This window comes from Trichechus manatus, unplaced genomic scaffold (assembly GCF_000243295.1).
Source record: "Trichechus manatus latirostris isolate Lorelei unplaced genomic scaffold, TriManLat1.0 scaffold00026, whole genome shotgun sequence".
NCBI classification, from domain to species: Eukaryota; Metazoa; Chordata; class Mammalia; order Sirenia; family Trichechidae; genus Trichechus; species Trichechus manatus.
In genome coordinates, this window is record NW_004443962.1 from 7,830,546 (window position 1) to 7,852,267 (window position 21,722).

The following is a 21,722-nucleotide window of genomic DNA, read 5'->3' on the forward strand; positions in this document are numbered from 1 at the left end:
GCTCCTTGGAAGCCCTATGGAGCAGTTCTACTCTGTCCTATAGGGTCGCTATGAGTCGGAATCGACTCAACGGCAATAGGTTTTTTTTTTCCTGCTCGTTTCTAAATGAACATAAGACAAGCTGCAATGAAAAATTTGTAAATATGACATAATCCCAAATGGCAGTAGAATTGTCTTTTCAAACTATTTCCTTAATCCACAGTACAATAGTTTTTAAAGTGTGGAAGAAGTTCAAGGTTTATTATTGTTGCAACAGGTTATTTCCACAGACAATTTTAGAGCAATCTACCACGAGGCTTTGAGAGACAGCTGGGGCAACTAGGAAGCTTTCCTGTCTTATAGTCTCCCTCCTCCTCCTTCTTGCTCTGCCTTTTCTGCACATGCCTTCTGGGCCCCTCCTCACGTCCGTACTCCTCCTCTCTCTTTCTCCTGCCCTCACCGCTGAAACCAACAAGTGTATAAACCAGGGCTTGCTCTTCTATCCACTGAGTAACTGGACATGAAACCTCATACTGGGGATGCAGACATGACATAAAACATAGACCAGATTATTGAGGAGTCAGACATGTAAATGATTAACTGCAATATGGTAGCACATGCTGAGAGAGAAGTAATTGCAGCCCATGGTGGAGATGAAGCATGGGAGCAAACACCAACAGATTATGAAACACCTACCATGTGTCACGTGCTGTGGGGAATGCAGAGTTCTCCTCTATCAGAAGCGTCCAGCTATCTAATTTCCTTTTTACCGTCCACTCCACCATGCCTCCCTTGACCTTCCTTTCAGCAATACACCTCTGGTCGTGAGGGAGGTGGATGTAAAGGTGAAAAGTCAAGTGAGAGCCTTTAAAAGCTGCCAATACTGGCTGAGCAGTGTGTTTCCAGGCAATGTGTCTACTAACTAGCTTGTGAACTAGTTACACTAGCAACATGTGGCGTTGCATTGTGATAATCTACTAACTTGCTTGTGTGAACTAGCTAGTAGATTATCACAAGGCAAAGCCACATGTTGCCTCTTCACTGCTTCACACACCCAGATGTGGCTCCTAGAACAATTCTAACGAAGCCTTCTGGTCGATATAAACTGCTCATTATTAGACCCAAGTTGATCCAATTGACCCCACATTAAAAAAAAAAAAAATCCTCCTGAAGCATCTCTTGTATAACTTTAGAGAGGTAACAAATCAACCAGCATTTATCCAGGTGGAAAAAAAAAAAAAAGGTAGAAGAAGGAAGATGAGAAGAAAGAGAAGGATTAGAGAAAGGGAAAAAGTAAAAGTAAATGGGGGATACAAGGAAGAAGTGGGAAAAGGAGGAGGAAAGGCTGAGGGGAAGGAAAGGCTATAACAGAAGAGAGTGTAGTCGGTGAAGATGGGATAGAGAAGCAAAGAGAAGAGCTTCTCAACTGGCTCCTTTCTCTCATTCTGTCATCATATCCAAGTCTATGGCTTCAACCAACACTTTCCTGTGGATGACTACAAAAGGTTGGTCTCTAGTCCTGACTTTGTAACTCCAGTACCAAATTTCCAGCTCTATCCAGATGATCCAAAGAAATTTCAAACTCAATATATTCCAGGCTAAATGTCCCACATTTCCCCCAGAGCTGGTCTTCCTCCTGACACCTGTATTTCTGTAGAGTGGTACCACTATAGACGGGCATGCCAATGGCAGGTCTTGCTGTCACACCGCACTCTGAGGCACTCACCACCACCACCACCACATTCTACCTTTAGAATGCTCCCTCCCCCCTTCTCTTTCCTAGAACTTTCCCACTGTCAGTTGTCATGGCGTCCTGAAAGATCTATATTCTCAGCGTCTCTCAATTCTTAGTTCCACTACTTTAATTTAGGGCTTCAATCTCTCTCTCTTAACGCATGACAATAGTCTCCAAGTGGTCTCTCTGCTTTTCTTACCCTGTCCCCATCTGTTTTTCACACCAAATAATTTTCAGAAGGCGTAGCTCTGGTCATCTCACATCCCAGCTCAAAAACCTTCCATGGCCTCCTCGGTCCTATTAAGTCTGCCTTGGCCTGTGCACAGCATTGCCTACAATACTTTTCCAATATTACCTAACCACCCCTCCCCTACAAGTACTTTATGTCATAACCAAACTAGACACTTGCTGTTACTCCTGCTCATCTCACCATTTTCCCAACGGGATAGACTTGCTATTCCCTCTCCCATTTCTTGGAATTCCACCCACCATTTAAGACTCTTCTCAAATAGCACCTCCCTTATGAAGCCTTTCATAAAGGCTTTAAGAAGCCTAAGGGATCCAACTTGAGAAACCTCTTTCCCTTGGGATTCCACAGTATTCCCTTCTGCTTCATGTGTAAGTAAGTACTTGTTACCACTATGTGAGCTCATTCATTCAGTTTACGGACCTTTCCAGAGTGGCAGGCAGATCGATGGCTTGGGATCAGCCCAACAGGAGCTCATAGTTCCCAGGGGGAAAAGGAGAGCATTATAGCGCAATCATATTCTACCAGAGAAGAAAAGGGCCCCAACACCCTCTTTGCCCAACGGCTGTGCTCAGCACACTGTAGGTAGTCAGTAAGTACTTACGGGAGGGAGAGGACACAGCTAGCACTGGAAGAGGAAGGAGACAGTGGGAGAGGGAGAAAGAAAAGAGGGACAAAGCAAAACAAACCAACAAACCAAAAATAAAAATTAAAAAACCTGGCTAGTAGGGGAGACAAGGTAGTATCTGTCCTGAGTTCTCTTACCTTGTAACGCTGGTAGTCACCAGGACTAATTTTTCCTAAATAAAGTTCCCAGGGAGGCTTTATGATACAGGTGGTCTGGGCCTTGGGATAGCTGGCTTTGCCTTGTGGCTGGCCTTGCTTCAGAACCCAAATAGATGCTTGGGAGGCTGGCCTGTCCCATTCAGGGGGAGGTGACACAGTGATCAGGACACATGGGAGAATCTCAGCAGCCTAGACATCAGTTAGGAAGGGATTGGGCAGGGGAGGTGGTGGCACGAGGGTGGTGTTAGAACTTCTTTTTTATAAATCACATTTCCAACCTGGAAGCCAGGATCTTGACTTGGATAAAGTCTTCATGGATCAGTGTTTTGGGGTCTCATCCTTTAATGATTTAACCCTGATCATATGCAGAAACCCAAAACTTATTTTACTGACTGAAATAATCTCCTAGAGATCTAAGTACCCACAAGAGGTTAAAATTTTCCCTGGGAACGTGGGAGAGAGTAGAAGGTTGATTTTTAGATTTTTCTGGAGTCCCCAAGTGAGAATACCCACAGCCTGACATCACTTCCTGGACCTCGCACACTGTACTCAGCTGCTTTCATCCCTGTCTCTCTCACTGCTCCTCCCCAGCCTTCCACTAGCTCTTTTTCCTCTCCCTACTCCCTGCCCCACCTTAGGCATTTTTCAAGTCCTAGTAGGCAAGCCTGCCTGCTCCACCATCCTTCATATAGGTGCCAACTATCTTCCTAACATACAGAATGAATCATATTGACTCTGCTAAAAAACCTTCTAAATGCTTCTCACCATCTACCGGATCAAGTCCAGACTTCCTAGAAAGTCTCTCAAGGCCTTCACGGTCTGGTCCAACCTATGTGCCAGGCTTTATCTCCTACAACTCTCCCCAAATACACCAAATCCCAGGTACCCAGACTCTTCTCAAAATGTGCCAGGCACTTTCATACCTCAGGGCCTTTGCTTATGCTCTGTCCTTACTCTTGACCCCTCTACAAGATTGTGAACATCCTATCAGCTCATAAGTTGCCATGGTGTAAAGCTCATAGGCTTCCTGGGAGACAGGCTGTCTAGAAATACCCAAGCTTGGAGAAGCCTTAACCTCTCAGAGCTTCAGTTTTCCCATCTGTAAATAGGAATAATGATATTTCATTGTGCTATTGGGAGGAAAGTACTCAGCACAGTGCCAGGCACACAGGAAAGATTGATTAATAGTAGTTACTACTATTGTTAGCCCAGTGCCTGAGTGGGTGCTTAAATGCCCATTGAATGAATGAATGGTTCTAGTCAGAATTAATCAGTCCCTTCTCCAGGCCTCTATTAGAACACATTTTAAAGTCTGCTATATAACATAAAGGAGCCCTGGTAGCACGGTGGTTAAAAGCACTTAGCTGCTAACTGAAAGGTTGGTGGTTCGAACCCACTAGCTGCTCCACATGAGAAAGATGTAGCAGTCTGCTCCTGTAAAGATTACAATGTTGGAAACCCTATGGGGCAGTTGTACTGTGTCCTACAGGGTTGTTATGAGTTGGACTTGACTGGACAGCAATGGGTTTGGTTTTGGTATATAACAGGCATTTCATCAAGCCTGTCTCCATCCACATGACCGTAAGCCTCTTAAGCATGGGACCCAATCTTATGTAATTTGTTGGCTCTCCATAGTACTCACCACAATGCCTTGTGCTAATCAGATTTTGTTAAATTGAATCACAGAGAGAATCATACTGAGGGAGCCTGTAGGTGGGCCCTGAGAGCGTGCAGGTAGGTGTGGGTACTAAGCACCTTGGCCTTGGTTCCTCCAATAGCCGGTTCTCAGAGCAACTTCTCCTGGATCAATGGCACCTCGTAATCTCATCTGTGTGCACCATAAAGGAAACGGGCCAGGCCCCCACGGGACAGTGAGAGGCCAAGGATACAGATGACTGAGGGTGTGCTGAGTGGCTGTGCATCTGAGAAACCAATGCAGACACTTTGAAACCATGTAGTTGGATATCCTTTCTTGGTTGCTATGGCTGAGCTTCTGAGTCATGGGAAAAGGGAATGGGCAAGGCCAAGTAATTACCCTAACAGTCAAGGGATTAACAGACCTGCTGAGGAAGAAATTCTCCTCCTACAAGTGGACATGCAACAAGGGAGAGATTGAGGCTGACCTTTCTTAAGCAAGTTCGTGAGCCTTAGGGAGCAGACTTCTTGGACATCACATACCAAGTGTGGCCTCTCAAAGCACCAGCATCAAATCTTGCTCTTTTTATGGGTTGTATGACCTTCACCTCTAAACCTGTGTCCCGGTGGGGGGTAGGGGTGGGGGTAGGAGTGGCATAAACCTTATCCAGTTTACTTCCCAGCATGGTTGTAAGGCACAAAAAGCATAAAAGGCATAATGGGTGTGAATATGCGGTGGAAGATCTTCTGGTAATTCTCCAGTAGAGAGAAACGCCAGCTAAAGCAAGCTAAGTGCCCTTCTCTTGGTGGCTGAATATAAATTAGGTAATCAGAACAAAGCTAGGCAGGAAGAGGGTGTCTCCATGCCAAACCCATAGGATATATTACAAAGAAAATATTTTTTAAACACAGAGGAATGTGACGCTTCACCTTCTTTTCCTCCAAAGAGCTCTTTTTGTGAAAAAGAAAAATGCTTTTCATAAAATTCAGGAACAGGCATCAGTGGAAAGACACTGGCAATGCCAGGAGGTCTGTCACCTGATTTGGGGTGTAAAAATTTCCTTCCATCTGTCTGGCCAGGTCATTTTGAAGCTTTAGATCCGGGCCAAGCCGGCCAAGGCAGCTGAGGTGGGACAGCACACTAGCTCTTCAAAGACGTGTGGGGCTCGGACCACGGGTTTGTGGGGCTGGGGAAGAAAAGAAGGGTCAGCTTTGGCCACTCAAACTCTCCCCAGAGCAGAGGTGGACACTCCAGTCAGGTCTCAGAGGAAATCGGCCAAGGCCATTCCCATTACATCCCCTGAAAAACAAGTATCAGGGGCGAGGCCCAGAATCTTCTTTTTGTTCTCTTGAGGTCTCATTGTTTAAAGAATCAGGAAGTGCTAGAGAGCAAAATCCTTCGCTAGCACACCTTAGATTTGTATGATGCTCAAACCCAAACCAAACCTGTTGCCATGAAGTCAATTCCGACTCATGGTGACCCCGTGTGTGAAAAAGCAGAACTGTCCCGTAGGGTTTTCTTGATTGTAATCCTTACAGGAGCAGATCACCAGGCCTTTCTTCTACAACGCCACCAGGTAAGTTTGAACCACCGACCTTCAGGTTAGTGTTGTTACTGTCGTCGTGTGCCATCTAGTAGATTCCAAGTCGTACTGACCCTATAAGACAGAGGAGAACTGCCCCAGAGGGTCTCCAACACTGTAATCTTTATGGGGGCAGATCACCAGGTCTTTTCTCTTTGAGGAGCCACTGGGTGGCTTTGAACCACCTGCCTTTCGGTTACCAGCCGAGCGCTTAACCATTGTGTCACCAGGGCTCCTTTTTAGGTTCGTAGTTGAGTGCAAACCATTTGGGCCACCCAGGGACCTGTATGGTGCTCAAAGGGTTACAAATCCCTTACATAAACTCCTGTTCTTGCAGTGTGCAACCTCCCACAGAGAAACCACAGGCTCAGAGAGACCAAGTTACTCGCCCAAGGTCACCCAGCTGACAGTGTCTGCACCGGAATCCTGCTTTTCTGATGCTGGTGCCCGTGTTTTTTCCATCTGACACTGCCTTTGTGTGATTTTTTATTTAGATCATAATTCAGCCCTGAAAAAGCACGGATAGGCAGAAATGATACTCCTTTTCGGTGAGCTGGAAAACTGAGTAACAAATTCACACAGAAAAGCTGGCACTAGAAGGCAGGTCTCCAGGTCTGGCGTCTGCCGGGATCTGTAGTTTAGATTAAAACCAGCTGGGGTCGGGGGGGCTCCGTTAGGAGCAGGATGATGTAGAATGGAGAACCACAATGGCTGCCTTAGAGGGAGCTGCTGGCTTTTTAATAGAAAGTTCAACTTTCCGTGCCTCAGTTTCCTCTCTTAAAACTGAAGGTGCAGGGCGGTGGGGGCGGTGTACTAAAAGGTTCTGAGGTTCCAACAGCTCTAAAAGGCCATGATTCTCACCGACTGGAAATTTCCTCCAGCATTAGCTTCATCTTTCCAAATGCTTTCTCTCCCTCATCTTTCAGGAGCTTCTCCCAAAAGATCCAAATTTTCCTGCAGAAAGTAACCCCCTGAGCTACGTATCTCATGGGAGGGGTTATAACTCCGGGTCTGTCCGCATTGTGTGTCCTGGATGTGGCTGGCAGCCTGTGACACGGCTGGGGCACAGATGCGGTGCCTCTGGAATCGTGAAAACCTCTTAGTCTGACGGATTGACCTTCTCGGCTGAAAGTGCTATTGGGCCTTTTTAAAAATTAAAAAGCATTTAATTAATTGGCCCTGACATAAAAGTTCTTGACATAAAAAGCTGGGAATTTCAATCCTTGAAGGCAAGGGTCCAAGTCTAGGAGCTTGGTTGAGATCTTTCAACCCCAGTGTGTGGGGCAGACAAGCATGAATGATGGGAGTCGGGGCACATGCAAAACCTCGTGCAGCAACACCATCCTCAGACACCTTTTCAGAGCAGGTATGGAAGTGGGAACCTGCCTAGCCTGGGTCCTAAGAAAAAATCCAGCACAACCCAGGAAGGATCCAGACTCCCTAGAGATGGGCGTTGGCTACAAGAGGGCTTGAGAGCCTGGGCCTCAGCACAGACTCTGGGGGCAGGGGCAGGGGCAGGGCTGAGCAAATGGCAGGTGGGCAGGCAGCTCCCAGCCCACCATTTCTGGGCTCTTCGATAAAAGGCCATCAGCAGTCTGAGCCTGACTGGAAAAAAAATGGAATTATTATTAATTTGTTCCCAAGGCACCCTACTGTTATTTTTCAGCCTGATTTGGCTCATCTTCCATGTCGAAAAATTCTTCTCACATATGATGCTCCCCACCAGTCCCCTCTCCCAATGTTTAAATAATCAGTGCAAGAAATAAGCTGAGCTGTGAACAGACGCGTCATTTTTAGAACAGCAGTTCTCTATGAGGTGTGGTCAAAGATGTGCAGAGGGAAGCGGGTGTCAGGCCACGAGGGGATCACACAGACCCTGAACCAATGTGGCAGCAGCTGCTGGTGTGAGCTGTGGTGCCAGGAGTCGGGTGGGGGTGTACTGAGAATATTCACAAGGGTGTCTCTACAGGGGAAGTGGAAGGATGTAAACACCAGAGCAGAATTACCTCCCTCTACATAATTGGGTGTTCTTGGAAAGCTTTGTAAATCAGATTCCTAGGAGTCAGGGTGCTTTATTTTCCTTTTAATTAGCGTTGAAGGATGTGCCTATTTATCTCCCCGAAGTACAATGGTGACACATTATGCCAGTGCTGGAGGTACCAAGAAGCCAATGTGCAAGTTAAGATCCCAGAAAACTGCCTCTTAAAGGAACCCTTCAGTCCATCCACTGAGAAAAAGTAGAGACTGTTTTGGTAATGGAGGCAGGAGGCAGGAGCTAGAAGCCTCTACACAGCTAGGATTGGAATCAACATTCTGGCATCAGGCCACGGGTAGTCAGTCAACAGGGTAGCATTGAGCATTACCAGACCAAGCACAGAGCCACTGCACAGGGCGCAGGGTACCGGATGCCAGCTGGGTTTCTAGGCACACGGGCTCTTAGACAGCTTGTTGTTAGGTGCCGTCGGGTCAATCTTGACTCATATGACCACACAGGACAGGGCAGAACTGCCCCCATAGGGTTTCCTAGGCTGTAATCTTTACGGGAGTAGATTACCAGCTCTTATCTCCTGAGGAGCTGCTGCTGGGTTCAAACTGCCGATTTTTCAGTTGGCAACTGAGCGCTTAACCATTGTGCCACCAGGGCTCCTAGTCTTAGACAGCACAGGTCAAGAAAACTGTAATTCAGCCCTCTAAGGGCACAGGGGAGCCTTGGTGGTGCAGTGGTTAAGAGCTCAGCTGCTAACCAAAAGGTCAGCAGTTCAAATCCACCAGCCGCTCCCTGGAAACCCTACGCGGCCGTTCTACTCTGTCCTGTAGGGTTGCTTTGAGTCGGAATAGACTCGAAAGCAATGGGCTTTGTTTCTGAGGGACTGATTTGGAAGGCAGGAGTGAGTTAGCAAATTGCTCCCAAAGAAACACCATCTATTACAGCAACCAACTTCAGAAGACAAGAGTGAGGTGGGACCAGGCTGGGCATGGTAACGATGTCCAGAGGTCTTCAAGAGGTGGCTCGCCCACTGTGTTTCAAATCGGGTCTTTGGTATGTACCCTGGTCATTTTCTTTTTCTGCAATATACACTGCAGTAAGGTTCTACTTACCTATCCCTTGAGAAAATTCTCAGCTCACGTTGAACAGGTTGACTTTCTACACCTTCTTTATTATTTGTGTCTGAAAATACTAAACTAGCTAGTGCAGAGGTTCCTGCTGTCCCTCAGCATCTGTTCCTATGCTCAGAGATAACTGCAAGATAATAACATGCTTCTTGTTGTCGTTAGGTGCCGTTGAGCCAGTTCCGACTCATAGTGACCCTACAGGACGGAGTAGAACTGCCCCATAGGGTTTCCAAGGAGCGGCTGGTGGGTTTGAACAGCCAACCTTTTGGTTAGCAGCCGAGCTCTTAACCGTTATGCCACCAGGGCTCCACAACATGCTTAGAAGGGTCCACATGAAATATATAAGGGCTGCATGCAGGTTGAGTATGGAAACCTTGGCTTAACCAGAATACTTGCAGCTTCCACCCACACGCCCCCTCCAGGGGTCTGGTTAATTAAAAGTTGTGTCTAGAGGAAACTCTGTGCCTCAATTGTATTTGAAAACTTTCAGACATGCATCAGCGCAACTACTGGCTTTCCTCTCAGTGGCACTGACATCCTACTGCCTTTGCTCAGGCACCCCATAGCACCTCCCCGTGACCTACCTCATCACTCGGCCCATGCTGCAAGTCTTGGATGAATTACAACCTTAGACACCGGTGTTTAATTCACGAAGTGGGGGTAAGAGTGTGTGTGCGTGCCTTCTCCTGTCTAAACGTGGAGGGAAGAATCTGGTTACATGGTTCACTTTCTCCCGTGGGTGCTGCTCAGCTGGTCCCACATGCCTCTGTGCCCACTCCTTCCTTGAAAGGGCTGGAAGGGAAAGCCACTTTGTCCTCCCAGTCCACCAGAGCTGGGCAAGGTCCCAAATTGCCTTCTGGAACACAGACACGTGGCTTTCCCCCTCCCTCTGCCTGGCTTTCCTCCACTTGTAGCTGACATCTCCACTACGTGCCAGAAACACTTAGACCGGGAGATACAGGTGCTGTCCAGCATCTATAAGCTGGGAGGTCGTGGGCTCTGTTGGAGTGGGTCCCTATCTTATAATGTACAAGAAAAGCAGAACCAGACATTTCCTTGGCTTCCTCATTCTCTAAGATATACCCAGGCTATAACCACCATATCCGTTTCCTCCCACAGTGGAACACTGTATTGACCCTAATCTGCCAAATTTAGCTCTGTGGCAATACCCACATCCACAGGGGACTGTTTTATCCTGGCAGAACTCCTACTTTCAACCACTTGATTCTTGCCCCATTCAACTCAATGGCTTCTTCTTCCACAGCTGACTGACCCATTCTTAGGTAGGCCTCGGTTATGTGGTGGTTGTCATAATATGGCGGTGGATTTCCCTGGGATTGGGCTAAATTAGAATAAGAATGATAAAAGCCCATCAAGTTACGCAAAAAAGCTTAAGGGGTATAAAAAGCAAAAGATTTTAAAACATACTCTCTATTTTGTACTTAGAGGAAATCTCTAAACTTTTATCTACTGCTGGAGATGGGGGCACAGATTTGGAGAAAAACATTACAATTTACTCCAAAAGACAAAGTGGCCGGGAAAGCCAATTCCACTTTGCTTTAGTTCTCTGGGGTTTGTAAATTCATGATGGTTGTAACTCAGTGGCAAATCATATGAGAGTCATGTTTCTATAACCCAAAATAGCTTCTAGACTAGAAAGAGCTGGAAGTTAAGTAGATGTTCTTGTTGGTGGAGGTGTTGATTCCATCCCAACCAAAAAAACTCATTGCCATCGACTCGATTCTGACTCATAGCGACCCTATAGGACAGAGTAGAACTGCCCCATAGGGTTTCCAAGGAGCAGCTGGTGGATTTTAACTGCCAACCTTTTGGTTAGCAGCCATAACTCGCCATAGCTCTTAACCATGTGCCACCAGGGCTCCAACAGATTCCATCCCATGTCTGTAAATCTGGAGTGTGAGAACGGCCCCCTGTGTGGTGCCTCAGTCTCACCACATCTAGACGGGCCGCTGCCAAGGCTGCAGGAGGGAGGCCATGCCCTGGGCTTTTGGTTCCCTTCACGTGGTGGGCACAGCCACTGCTGTGAGCCCTGGGGGCTGGGCACAGGTGTTTTCTGGAGTGGCTCCAGGCACCCTTCATATTTGCTACCAGCCAGCTAGTGGCTAGGTGCCAGGTCATCCACAAAACCATACTTAAGCTGTGATTTCGCTGGAGGATTTAGGGAGGAGCGGGTACCAAGAGAAGAACAAGATGAAGAGGATAAAGGCAGAAGAAAAGGAAAAAGGAAGAAGAACAGGAAAAAGAGGGAGAAGGAGCAAATAAAAGAGGGAGAAACTAAAAACTAAACGGATTCTTGTCTTTTAGCTGGGAACCGACCAGTATTTATAATGCTTTTTTCCATGAAAAGATGTTTTCTGAGTTTCAAATAATGAAGTTGGGTATTTTCTACATAAAACCAAGCCCACCAAAGATGAAAATATTAAGCAAGCATTCAAGAGAACCAGAAGTATTTGCTTTTAAGGTATCTAGGTGGATTCTGTACCAAAATAGAGCTGAATTCAGTTTGTCAGGATGGGACGCCCAGAGATATCCTAATATCACAATTTATCCTTGACCGGCTGATCACTTTAGGAAGACCACTGTTACAGAGCACATTAAACAAGACAATTATCGTAGGAAATAGGACAACAATAGCTGCTTCTACCTCCATGCTAGTATTAGGGTCAAGATCATCACACTCTGACTCCTCGGAACTGTTCGCCTCCTTGATTGGCAGCATGAGGAAGGAGGAAGAAAGAGAACACAGTTAGAACACAAGTAGCTTTTGCTAGAGACAGAGAACTTTCAAGAAGCATGGGCAATGGGAAATTGGGCTGAGAAAAAACCAGATGCTTTGAAGGCGGGAGTGTGAATCACCAAGGGCAGCAACATGCTCTTTTCAAGGAGAGAAGGCCGGGATCACGTACAACTGTTCATCTCACAGGAGAGAGCAATGGAAGCAAGCACGTGAAGCACGAGGGCTGCAGAACTGAAATTGTTGTCTTCTGTGAAGCTGGACTTCCCAGATGAGGGTGAAAGAGGGAATAGGATTTCTTTTCCCCAAGGAGGACGTCAGAATGGGTCTCAGTTGTTCTTATTTTGCTCAGGAAGGGAAAAAGTGCCATGTAGATAATTACATGTTATAACAAAATTAAGCAGTCAGCAATCTAATTTTCATTGTCCAAAGGCAGATCTTTTCAGAGGGCCCAACTTAAAGAAAGGTTATATCATTTTAAGATGGGGGAGAAATGAGGGTGTGCCAAAACTTAGTATCAGTGAGTGCAAAGTAATAGATGGGTTTCTACAAAGAAATAACTTGGGTTTAATTAATATGCCTCCATTCCTTGCCTATGCATAAGGAGAGGCAAGAAAAATGGCCCAAAGCTGATTTTGTCTGAACTCTGGGGAAAAGAAATGAAATTTTACCAAGGACACCAAACCCAAACTCACTGCTGCTGAGTCAATTCTGACTCACAGGGACCCTACAGGACAGAGTAGAACTGCCCCATAGGGTTTCTTCCCAAGGCTATAAATCTTTACAAAAGCAGACTGCCACATTTGTCTCCCGCGGAGCGGCTGGTGAGTTTGAACTGCCCATCTTTTGGTTAGCAGCAAGCGCTTAACCACTCTGCCACCTTAGCTCCTCACCAAGGACGCAGAGGCTCTTAAATTCGAAACCTCAGCCCTCATGGATTGGGGGTTTGGAAGGCATCCCTAATCCCTTTAACCTGCATGTATTCTCAAACCTAGGATGATACTGAAGGGGTAGCTTTGGGAAATTTAGTATGACTCAAGCATCTTGCATTTTCTAAGGGAATGATGTTGCAGATAATTTTGCTATAAAACATTTGCACAGTATAAAGAAAAAGGTATAAAAGAAAAAAAGAGATGTACTTACTTGAGTTGAAGTTGCCAGGAGAAATAAAAAATAAAATAATAAAAAAATGATCTTGCATGCAAAATCCTGCGAAACTACTTCCCCTCTGGTCACAGCACTGGTTTTTTTTTTTTTAAAATAAGTGCCCTCCACCCAAATCGCCTTGTGAGAATGCTGCAGGGTGAGAGTAGATGAGAGGTGGGGACACAGCTCCGGAATACCTTACTCACTTTAACAGAGACTTTGTTGCCCAGAATATCCTTGGGTTTACGAGGCCCTGTGGCTTCATTTTTACCCGTGTTCTCCACTTCCGCCCGCTTTCTCATGCGTAGGGTATGCCATGAACATGACTTCCTGTTGTACCAAAAAATGCACCAATCAAAATGGCAGGTCAGGCAGACTGAGGCGCTGGGAGGGCTCACCACCCTTGGGTGAGTCAGTAGGTGAGGTGCTCCAGTCAAGCCCAAGCTTCAGAGGCCTCAAACCTGCATGCCAGCTCCTGTGGTGGCTGGCAGCTGACCGTGAAGTGAGCGAGGATGAACTTTGACCCCTCCTGCTACATGTGCAAGGTTGAGTGGCTATATTTGAAGACAATATGAGTACTCTGGGTTACTAAACTTCACCAAGGGAAGTTTTTAGGCCATACTGATGAGGCCTTATAGGACTGAGGAATGCCCCTCTTGAAGATCATGGCGGGGATGGGGGTTGGAGTGGGAGGTGGAGAGGCAAGAGCACTGAATAGGAGACAAAGCATAAGCTACTGGTGGTATACCTTCCCAGGAACAGATATAAAGACCCCAAAAGATAAATTAGGGGTTCTCAACTCATTATTCATATTTGGACTGTTGCTACTTCCAAACACTGTAGAACAAACTGAATTTTCTAGGGTATTTGACTTAGTAAACAGCTAAACGCCACTCATTTATCTGGATATTTCAGGGTGAAGGGTTTCTTGATCTATGTTCTCCACATCACTCAGGTTGTGAATATATGGCTCTGTCAGCCACTGAGAAGTCCTAGAGTTTTCTCACTGGGAGAAGGCCCAATGTGTGCTCCCAGGGAGGTGAGAACGGGAACACCTTGTCATACCATCCTAACTTCTTTCTTCCCATGAGGGGGTTGGGAGCTACTTTTTCAGAGACCTGTGAAAGAGAAGCTCAGAACAGAGCTCTTGAGTTCCATATATGTTAGGACCGAAAGACAAAGAAACCAAAAACCAAGCCACAAACAGAATCAGTGACTGTGGGCAGGCATCATCCATTTCCAGTGTGGTCATACAGTTTGGAAGAAGTTCTAACTATTGTCTAGAATAAGCAAAACTTGACTTCTCTTCAGTGTCACTTTGTCAAATTCAGGGCTATGCAGACAGGGCTCCACAAAGGAGCCTTCATTAAGGGAGACAGGTATATGAGATTTAGGAGGAAGGAGAATACTCCAAAATGTATAGCATCTCCTCCACAAAACTCCAACTTCAGGATTAGGATGTCTGAGGAAGGTGTTCCCAGAATACTTATCACTAATACACTTACTCAACAATTAACCTTCTGAGTAGGAAAAAGCAATTGCAGTCATGTTCTTGAATTTTTTGGCAAAGTAGGTTCCTTCGAAAGGCAAGACTCTCTTGGCCAGACCTTCTCTTTTGCCTTCTCAATCAGCAGGTTCTCTAGGACTCCCTGCAACCCAGCTCCTCACTCCAACTGTCATATCTGAGTGAGAACCAGTCATGGAAGTTAACCTCACAAGATATAGCTCTGTTAACTTCAGACCTTCATCTCATGTCTTTCCCAAAAATCTAAGTCCCTGGGTTCTTCTGAGAACATCTGAAGTCAGGGAGGTCCCTGCTGAAAAGACTCCCAAGGCAGATAGCATGTGCGTGTGTGCGCATGTGTGCGTGTTCCTATGTTGATTAAAACCGTCTGGATTATTTGGTATGCTTGGTGAGAAACTAGAAATGTTTAAAAATAGTGTTCAGAAGGAAGAACCGGAGTAGCACAAGTGGCAGGACAGGCTCAATTTCACATTCTTCTTCCCAGAAGAACTCGTCATCATGGTTTGGGGAGCTTCCATCTCTTGGCTACAGCCCTGGGACTGACAGGGAAACAGGGTTTCAGGGACATTTATCCTGTAGGCATCACAACCAGCTCTGACTCCTTTGGTCACAGCAGGCCCTGGGGAGTGTGTGCTGAGTGTTCTTCACTGGTAAATGCTGTACTGACAACGAATTTTAGTCATTTGCTCCCCTCCATCCCCACTCACCCTTGTGCAAGAGCAACTGACAAGGAAGCAAAATGACCAATTTGCATCTGAATCTGTTTTCTTTCACCCAGCCTGACACCCCTCCATCCTTCCCCTCTGGAAGGTGTGACTAAGTGACAAAAGACCCAAAGATGAGGAGGAAGAAGTGCTGAGTGCCTGGATAACTTGTTCAGAATCAGTAGGACTTGACTCTTTAAGGCCATTGATTAATAAGAACATCAGCACTTTGAAGGCCTTTATTCCCAAGTTTTGGGGCACCTTAAAAGACACACAAAACAAGTGTCTTTAAAATAAAATGAATCGGGCCTATTGTGCCTTAGGGGCCACTACCGATTTCCAGTTGGGCCTGTTGGTACCTAGAGAGGCCAGGGTGAAGGCAGGTTGTCTCTGCCCCCTGACCTAGAGAAAGGGTCAGGAAGTGCAGTTCCATTGGTGCCATTGCTCCGATCTCACGGGAGCTCCTTACACCCCCTCCCACGTGTGACCACACAGCCTGGAAAGCAGTGCCAAACACTGCCTTCTAGTCTAGTCATTAATTTACATCGGTACCTCAAGGTTGCCCAGTTGCTGGGAACCAGCCGGACACCATCCAATCTACATCATTCCTTCTCTCAGAGGTTAGAGAAAAGCAATATGGCCTTTTAGAAGGGAAGGCTAGGATTGGGGCTTTGGTGATAAAGGTGTTTTTTGTATATGAAGAAACTGCCAATGCATTCAACCAACCCCTAAAACACAGAAAAGACGGAAAAAAAAAAAAAAAAAGAATTGTTTGCACATTTACAAGTCCAAGGAGAGTGAAATTGGGGGGAAAAAGGGTCAACTAGTCTTTAACTTCATTAAAACATGCTCATGGTGAAAATTTATTTTACATATTTAAAATAGTACATTTAAAATTATTAGTTACATTACAGGTACAATGATGAACATTGTGGCTCTCCATTATATTGCACAGCCTGACTTCGTCCATATGGGTGTCTTTAAATAGTGCAAAATACTTTATACAGGAATGTGTTCAGAAGGGTCTTCGCAATCAAAATAGGAAAAGAAATATCTTACAAATGACCATGAACATATATTAAAGTGACAGGGGAGGGAGGAAAATTAAAAAAAAAAAAAAAAATTACAATCTGTACAGAGAACTTGCCACTGACAACCAAAAATTTCCCTCTCTCTGGGGAGAAGCAGCGGGCCTCTGACCTGTGCAGGTCTGGCATTTGTGCTAAGGTAATTTTTTGGTGTCAGTAAAAAAAAAAATATATATCAGTAACTTAAAACAACATAAATAGAAATCCAGTCCAGTGAGTCCTGTAGTGGGTCAAATGGAGCAACGGAAGGCATGTCTTTTGTCAGCTAGGGTTTCAGTAGGGTTCTTTTCTTAATGAGTGGGGGGGGAAAAAGAGAGACAAAAATGAACAGAAAATCGTAAACAAAAGGGAAAGGAAAACCACCACCGCCGCCACCACCACCAAAACAACCAGGACAATCCCGCCTGGATGCCCCACGCTGCACTGGGTTCCAGCACTCAAGCATTTGTCCCAGTGGCACTGTCGGGAATAAGCAGCAGTAACTCCCTACTGTGTGTTTGCATTTTGTGTTCTCTTTTTGTTTTGAATTTTTTACTCCACATACTCTTGTCCCAGGGAAGCCAACGAAGCACTTACTTGATGCTCCCGTCGCTATTTTCTGCTGCTGCCGTGGCTTTGGTAAGGGGTGCCAGGATGTTGCCTGGGACCCAGCCCTCGGCTGCAGGGGAGTGGTCGCTGGCAGGCTGGTAGACCAGGCACATGTTCTGCTGGTTGACGGCAAGGACCTGGACCACCTCACCTTGGCTCACACAAATCTCATTCTCCTTCAGCGCGTAGTAATCTTTAATCACCGCCACGGACGAGGTCCCATTGCAGCCTCCCAGATCGTTCTGCTAGGAGACGAGGGCGAGAGGGACCCAAAACCAACAAGGCTGGTTTACATGGGCTTTCTCTGCATCCGATTGCCTGGTTAAAAGGCAAACCTCCCATGAACCCACTGCCATCCAGTTGATTCCGACTCATAAAGACACTATACGACAGAGTAGAACTGCCCCATAGGGTTTCCAAGGCTGTACATCTTTACAGAAGCAGACTGCCACATCTTTCTCCTGCAGAGCCACTGGTGGGTTCGAACTGCCAACCCTTCAGTTAGCAGCTGAGTACTTAACCACTGCCACCAGGGCTCCTTAACCTCCCATTAGCAGGGTAGATAAAAACCAGTTGCTGTCGAGTTAATTCTGACTCATGGTGACCCCATGTATGTCAGAGTAGAATTGTGCTCCATAGGGCTTTCAGTGGCTGATTTTTTGGAAGTAGATCACCAGGCCTTTCTTCTGAGGTGCATCTGGGTAGACTTGAACCTGTAACCATTCAGTTAGCAGCTGCACATGATAACCGTTTGCATCACCCAGGGACTCCAGCAGGGCAAATAACAGGCAGAATATAATCTTGAGTAATAAAATTAGAGTCATAAAACTGCTCTGAAAATTTCATAATCAAGGATGAATAGGTAAAGACTGCCCAGCTGAAGATATACAACACACCTTCCCATCTGGAAGCCCCTACCCAGCATGCAGCCTTCCTGCCGGCATCCCCTGACTGATGGAAGGGAGAGTGGAGAGTGTGGCACTGGCACAGAAGTATGTAAACAGGTTGGCAGAATGAGGTCAGGACAGAGATCAGGGGTCACAATCCCCCAATGGAAAGAACATAGATCCTTTGATACTACATTTTCCTTTCCTTTTGAAATAGCACTGGCCTTATTCTACATTCTGACCCTCCTTGAGATGGGAGTAACAACGAGAACTTTAGGCTTTCTCTACATTCAGAGGCGAGGCCATGACCAACCCTGACCCAACTCCCTGTGGGAATAGGACTCCCGTAGTCCTCTGTACTCATTAATATGAGAGGTGCCGCCTCTGTAGCCTTTTCATGTGGGTCTACACCAGGACAGCTGCTTCTGGACAGACCTACAGTTCCCAGGGCAGCCTGGCTCCTCCTATAGCATGCTGAGAGCCAGAAATTCTTCAACATCTTTGACAACACACCAATATAACTTCAACCTAGTCACAAGGGCAGGGGTTTTTTAAGGTAGAAAATCATTTCCAGGTAATACAATGAAATAGGTTGGTACGGTTACTTTAATATAGAATTGAACTCAGACATTAATAATTTTAACAAAATCAATGGCAACTAATAATTTGGAAAAATAGAACTATAAAATCAGAGCATGTAGGTCAAAAATGTAGGTGTTCCCACTTACAGACCCATTGAGTTGTAGAGGAAACTGAAGCCTAGTGAAATTAATTGATTTGCTAAGGTTAGAAAGCAAGTGAGTTACAGCATTTAGACTGGAAACCAGGTTGCCTAATCCTTAATCTAGCACTTGCTTCATTATTCTCTTGTTCCCACTACCTTGTAGGGTCAAAATAGCTGTGTAAGCTGGGTCTATGGTCAAGTTGACGACTGTCCTCAAAGTTGTTTGAATTGTGGATCATCTATGATAAAAGTTTAATCCAAGGCTGACTTCCCCCATTCACACGTTGATGAAGACCTTCCCCGTCCACATCAGCCAATGAGGTGAAGACCTGTGAAGTCACTTCAGTAGGCACTTGAGTCAGATCATTATTAGGGCCATCTCTTTTTAAGATGTCAAGTCTAGAGTTATGTCTTTTAGATGATCCACACCACAACTACTCTATTTGGTATAAATTACTCATTTTCACAATTGCTGCCATAATAATGCCTTGCATTTGTATAGAGTATCTGCAGATGACAATAGCCCTTTAACAAGCAGTGTTAGATCCAGAGAGAACTGATCTAACTAACTCAACTCACAGAGGAGGAAAGAGAAATCATTGAAACCATACTATATTTAGTGAGCTGTTCCTACTAAAATAATCAGCATCAAAAGATGCCACTTCTTAAAGTAGTCTCTGAGGCTGTGCCCTCACAGTGGTGAGGGTGTGAATAATGGGTTGTCACTTACCTTGCTGGCATCATACTTGTCACCAGGCTGCTGAAAATCAAACCCTGGACTGCCATTGGAGGTAGATATCTTCAGGGGTGGCAGAGGTGGGTTATAGCTAGAGCCCTTTGGGGGCTTTTCAGAGCCCATGGGGACAGAGGAGTAAGGCCTGGGGCTAGCTTGGGGAACCCTCGTGGGCTGGGACCTCATCACAGCTGTGCTTCTTTCCTTCCGCTGATACTCAATGGGCGACTGTAGTGCTGCAGGATAAGAGCAGGTGGTTACTCTAAGCTTTGGGAATCCTACAAGAATATGGGGGCCTATTAGGTATAAGGCTTGTCTAGGCACTACTCCTGTTTTTAAGGAGCTTGCAAAGTACAGTGAGAACTAAGACATCTACCTCAATAATGAAAATACAAAAATAGTGTCATATGTGAGGGGCGAAGTGTTGTGCAAAAGGCAGGAGAGAGGGCTCTGTAGAATGCGTGGGTACATGTGTGTGTGCGGGTGGTGGTGGTCACCACAAACAGCTTCAGAAGAGGGCTGGTTGTCAGATGACACAGGGACTCTGCAGGAAGCAGGAAGCGTGTTTGGGGAACAGGATGTAGCCAGATTACCTGGGGCAGAGGGCCATGGGTCTCTGTGGAGGAAAAGGAGATGGGACAGGTAAGAGAGGTTGGAGATGCCATGGTGTGAAAGATCTAGTAAGGAAGGCTAATGTGCCTGGACTTAATTCTGTAGATAATGAAAAGTGATTGGGTTAAATGAACTTTAAAGCTCCATTAAATTCAAATCAGAGCCATACTCAAGGAAAATTAACATTGCAGCAGTTAGAAGGAAAAATTGGAGAGGACGAGGGAAAAGATGAGAGGCTAATTCAGATGCCATGAGATACTAACAAGCAAAAGGCAGCTGGCCTGACACACAGCAGAGCTGGGAGGAGTTGGGAATGGATGTGGGCGTAGTAAGTGTTTTAGAGGGAGACTTCATAGGACTCCAACATAGCCTGGGTGGGAAAAGCAAGACAAGAATCAAAGCTCACTCAGGTTTTGAGAATGGGAGAGAGATAGTTTATGGCATGCAGGAGACAGAAGAAAAAGCTCATTTGAAGGGACAGATGTGAGCTTTGCTCATGGAGTTAAGATGACAAAGTTCCAAGATCTGAGTTCTAATGAGCTGTGGCCAGGCAAAAGCCGTCCAGTTCAAGTTCTGTAATAATGCCTTCAAGGGCTGGCCTGATTGTGTTGTTTTTATCAGCGTCCACCGTAACCACTATTTAAGTGGGTTAACAGCTGGGGCCCAGAAAATTTTCAATTATGAGGCTATTTCTACAGTGATAGCTATGTACTTCGCTAGGTCTTAACATAGGGTGACACTTCCTTTCTGTTTGAGGCCTCAGGAGGGGAAGATTGGCTCTGAGATACCTGCAAATGTCTATATAAAAGCCTGGCACTGGCCCATCATCACATCCTTGTCTCTTGAGTGTGTCAAAGTATATAAAAGGCTCTTGCCAGAGCTCAGCCTTCCTCCCTGGAGAGTGTTCTGTGGGCATTAAATATTTAGGTAATGATAACCTAGTTCAGTAATGTTACCATAATTCACTATAATTAGGAGAAAGGTCTCTTGGAACCATATAAGTGTCTGAATCATTGACTATGCCCAAAGAAATACAGTTTCAAGTACATAGCAAAGAGGCGTGAAGCAAGCCTTATCAAACCTACTTTCTGAATTAATACATATGGTATATAATCGGTATTTCTTGTTTATATGCAAATAACTGCATAAAGTGTCTGAAAATAGTATGCCTTCTTAAATAAGCCACATAGCCTACATTCTTCCATCAGCCTCAGTCTGCATAATTGAAGTCTTAGGATCAGGAAAGCTGTGCATCTTCTGACAGGGTTTGTTTCTGGTTGATGGGGATGGTTTCTTATGCCTGATCCCGTTTACTTATTTGCTTTGTCTGCTAGGGAACTCATAGCTAAATGTGTGCTCCACCACTGGTAACTATATACTGCAGTTTTGTGGTTAAGCACTTAATCTGAAGTCACACAGCTCTGGGTTCAAGTTCTTGCTCTATCACCTACTGTTTTTGTGACCTTGGACAAGTGTTTTAACCTCTCTGAGCCTCTTTTTCCTAACTTGAAAAAAAATGGAATCGTATTACTTACTTCTCCATGCTGAAGTGGGGATTAAATGTGATAATACATGTGAAATGCTTAGCACAGTGCCTGGTCTAGAATAAGGACTCAGTATATAGAAGGCGTTATTGTTACTTCAGTCATTCCTGGTTTCCACTTATTGTCCTACCTTGTTTTTCTCTTTTTCTGAATTCATAACGTAACCTCATTCCAGCTTAGAATCTCTCAGAAATTCCTGATTAGTAGAATGTAATTTAATGAATGTATTTTATATGTGCACATATTTTTGCATAAGATTATTTTATCCACAAAAATGTGATGCCATGTTTATCATTCAAAGTTACACATTCAGAAATAGTAAACCACGTACAACTTT

General features: G+C 45.5%; 1 protein-coding gene across 3 annotated transcripts in view; it reads right to left on the reverse strand.

Moving 5' to 3' along the window:
• The window catches only part of KALRN (kalirin RhoGEF kinase), a 789,193-nt gene that overhangs the window by 30,545 nt on the left and 736,926 nt on the right, over positions 1–21,722 (reverse strand). The window contains exons 15-18 of one of the 3 annotated variants that reach the window (XM_023728787.1): positions 19,227–19,465; positions 16,874–17,127; positions 13,187–13,310; positions 11,745–11,804 (exon numbers count right to left, since the gene is read on the reverse strand). In XM_023728787.1, the coding sequence (XP_023584555.1) occupies positions 11,745–11,804; positions 13,187–13,310; positions 16,874–17,127; positions 19,227–19,465 (677 nt within the window). Of the gene's footprint in view, positions 1–11,744; positions 11,805–13,186; positions 13,311–16,044; positions 17,131–19,226; positions 19,466–21,722 lie in introns of those variants that run through there. The other 2 variants (XM_004373615.1, XM_023728788.1) reach the window with 2 other exon arrangements.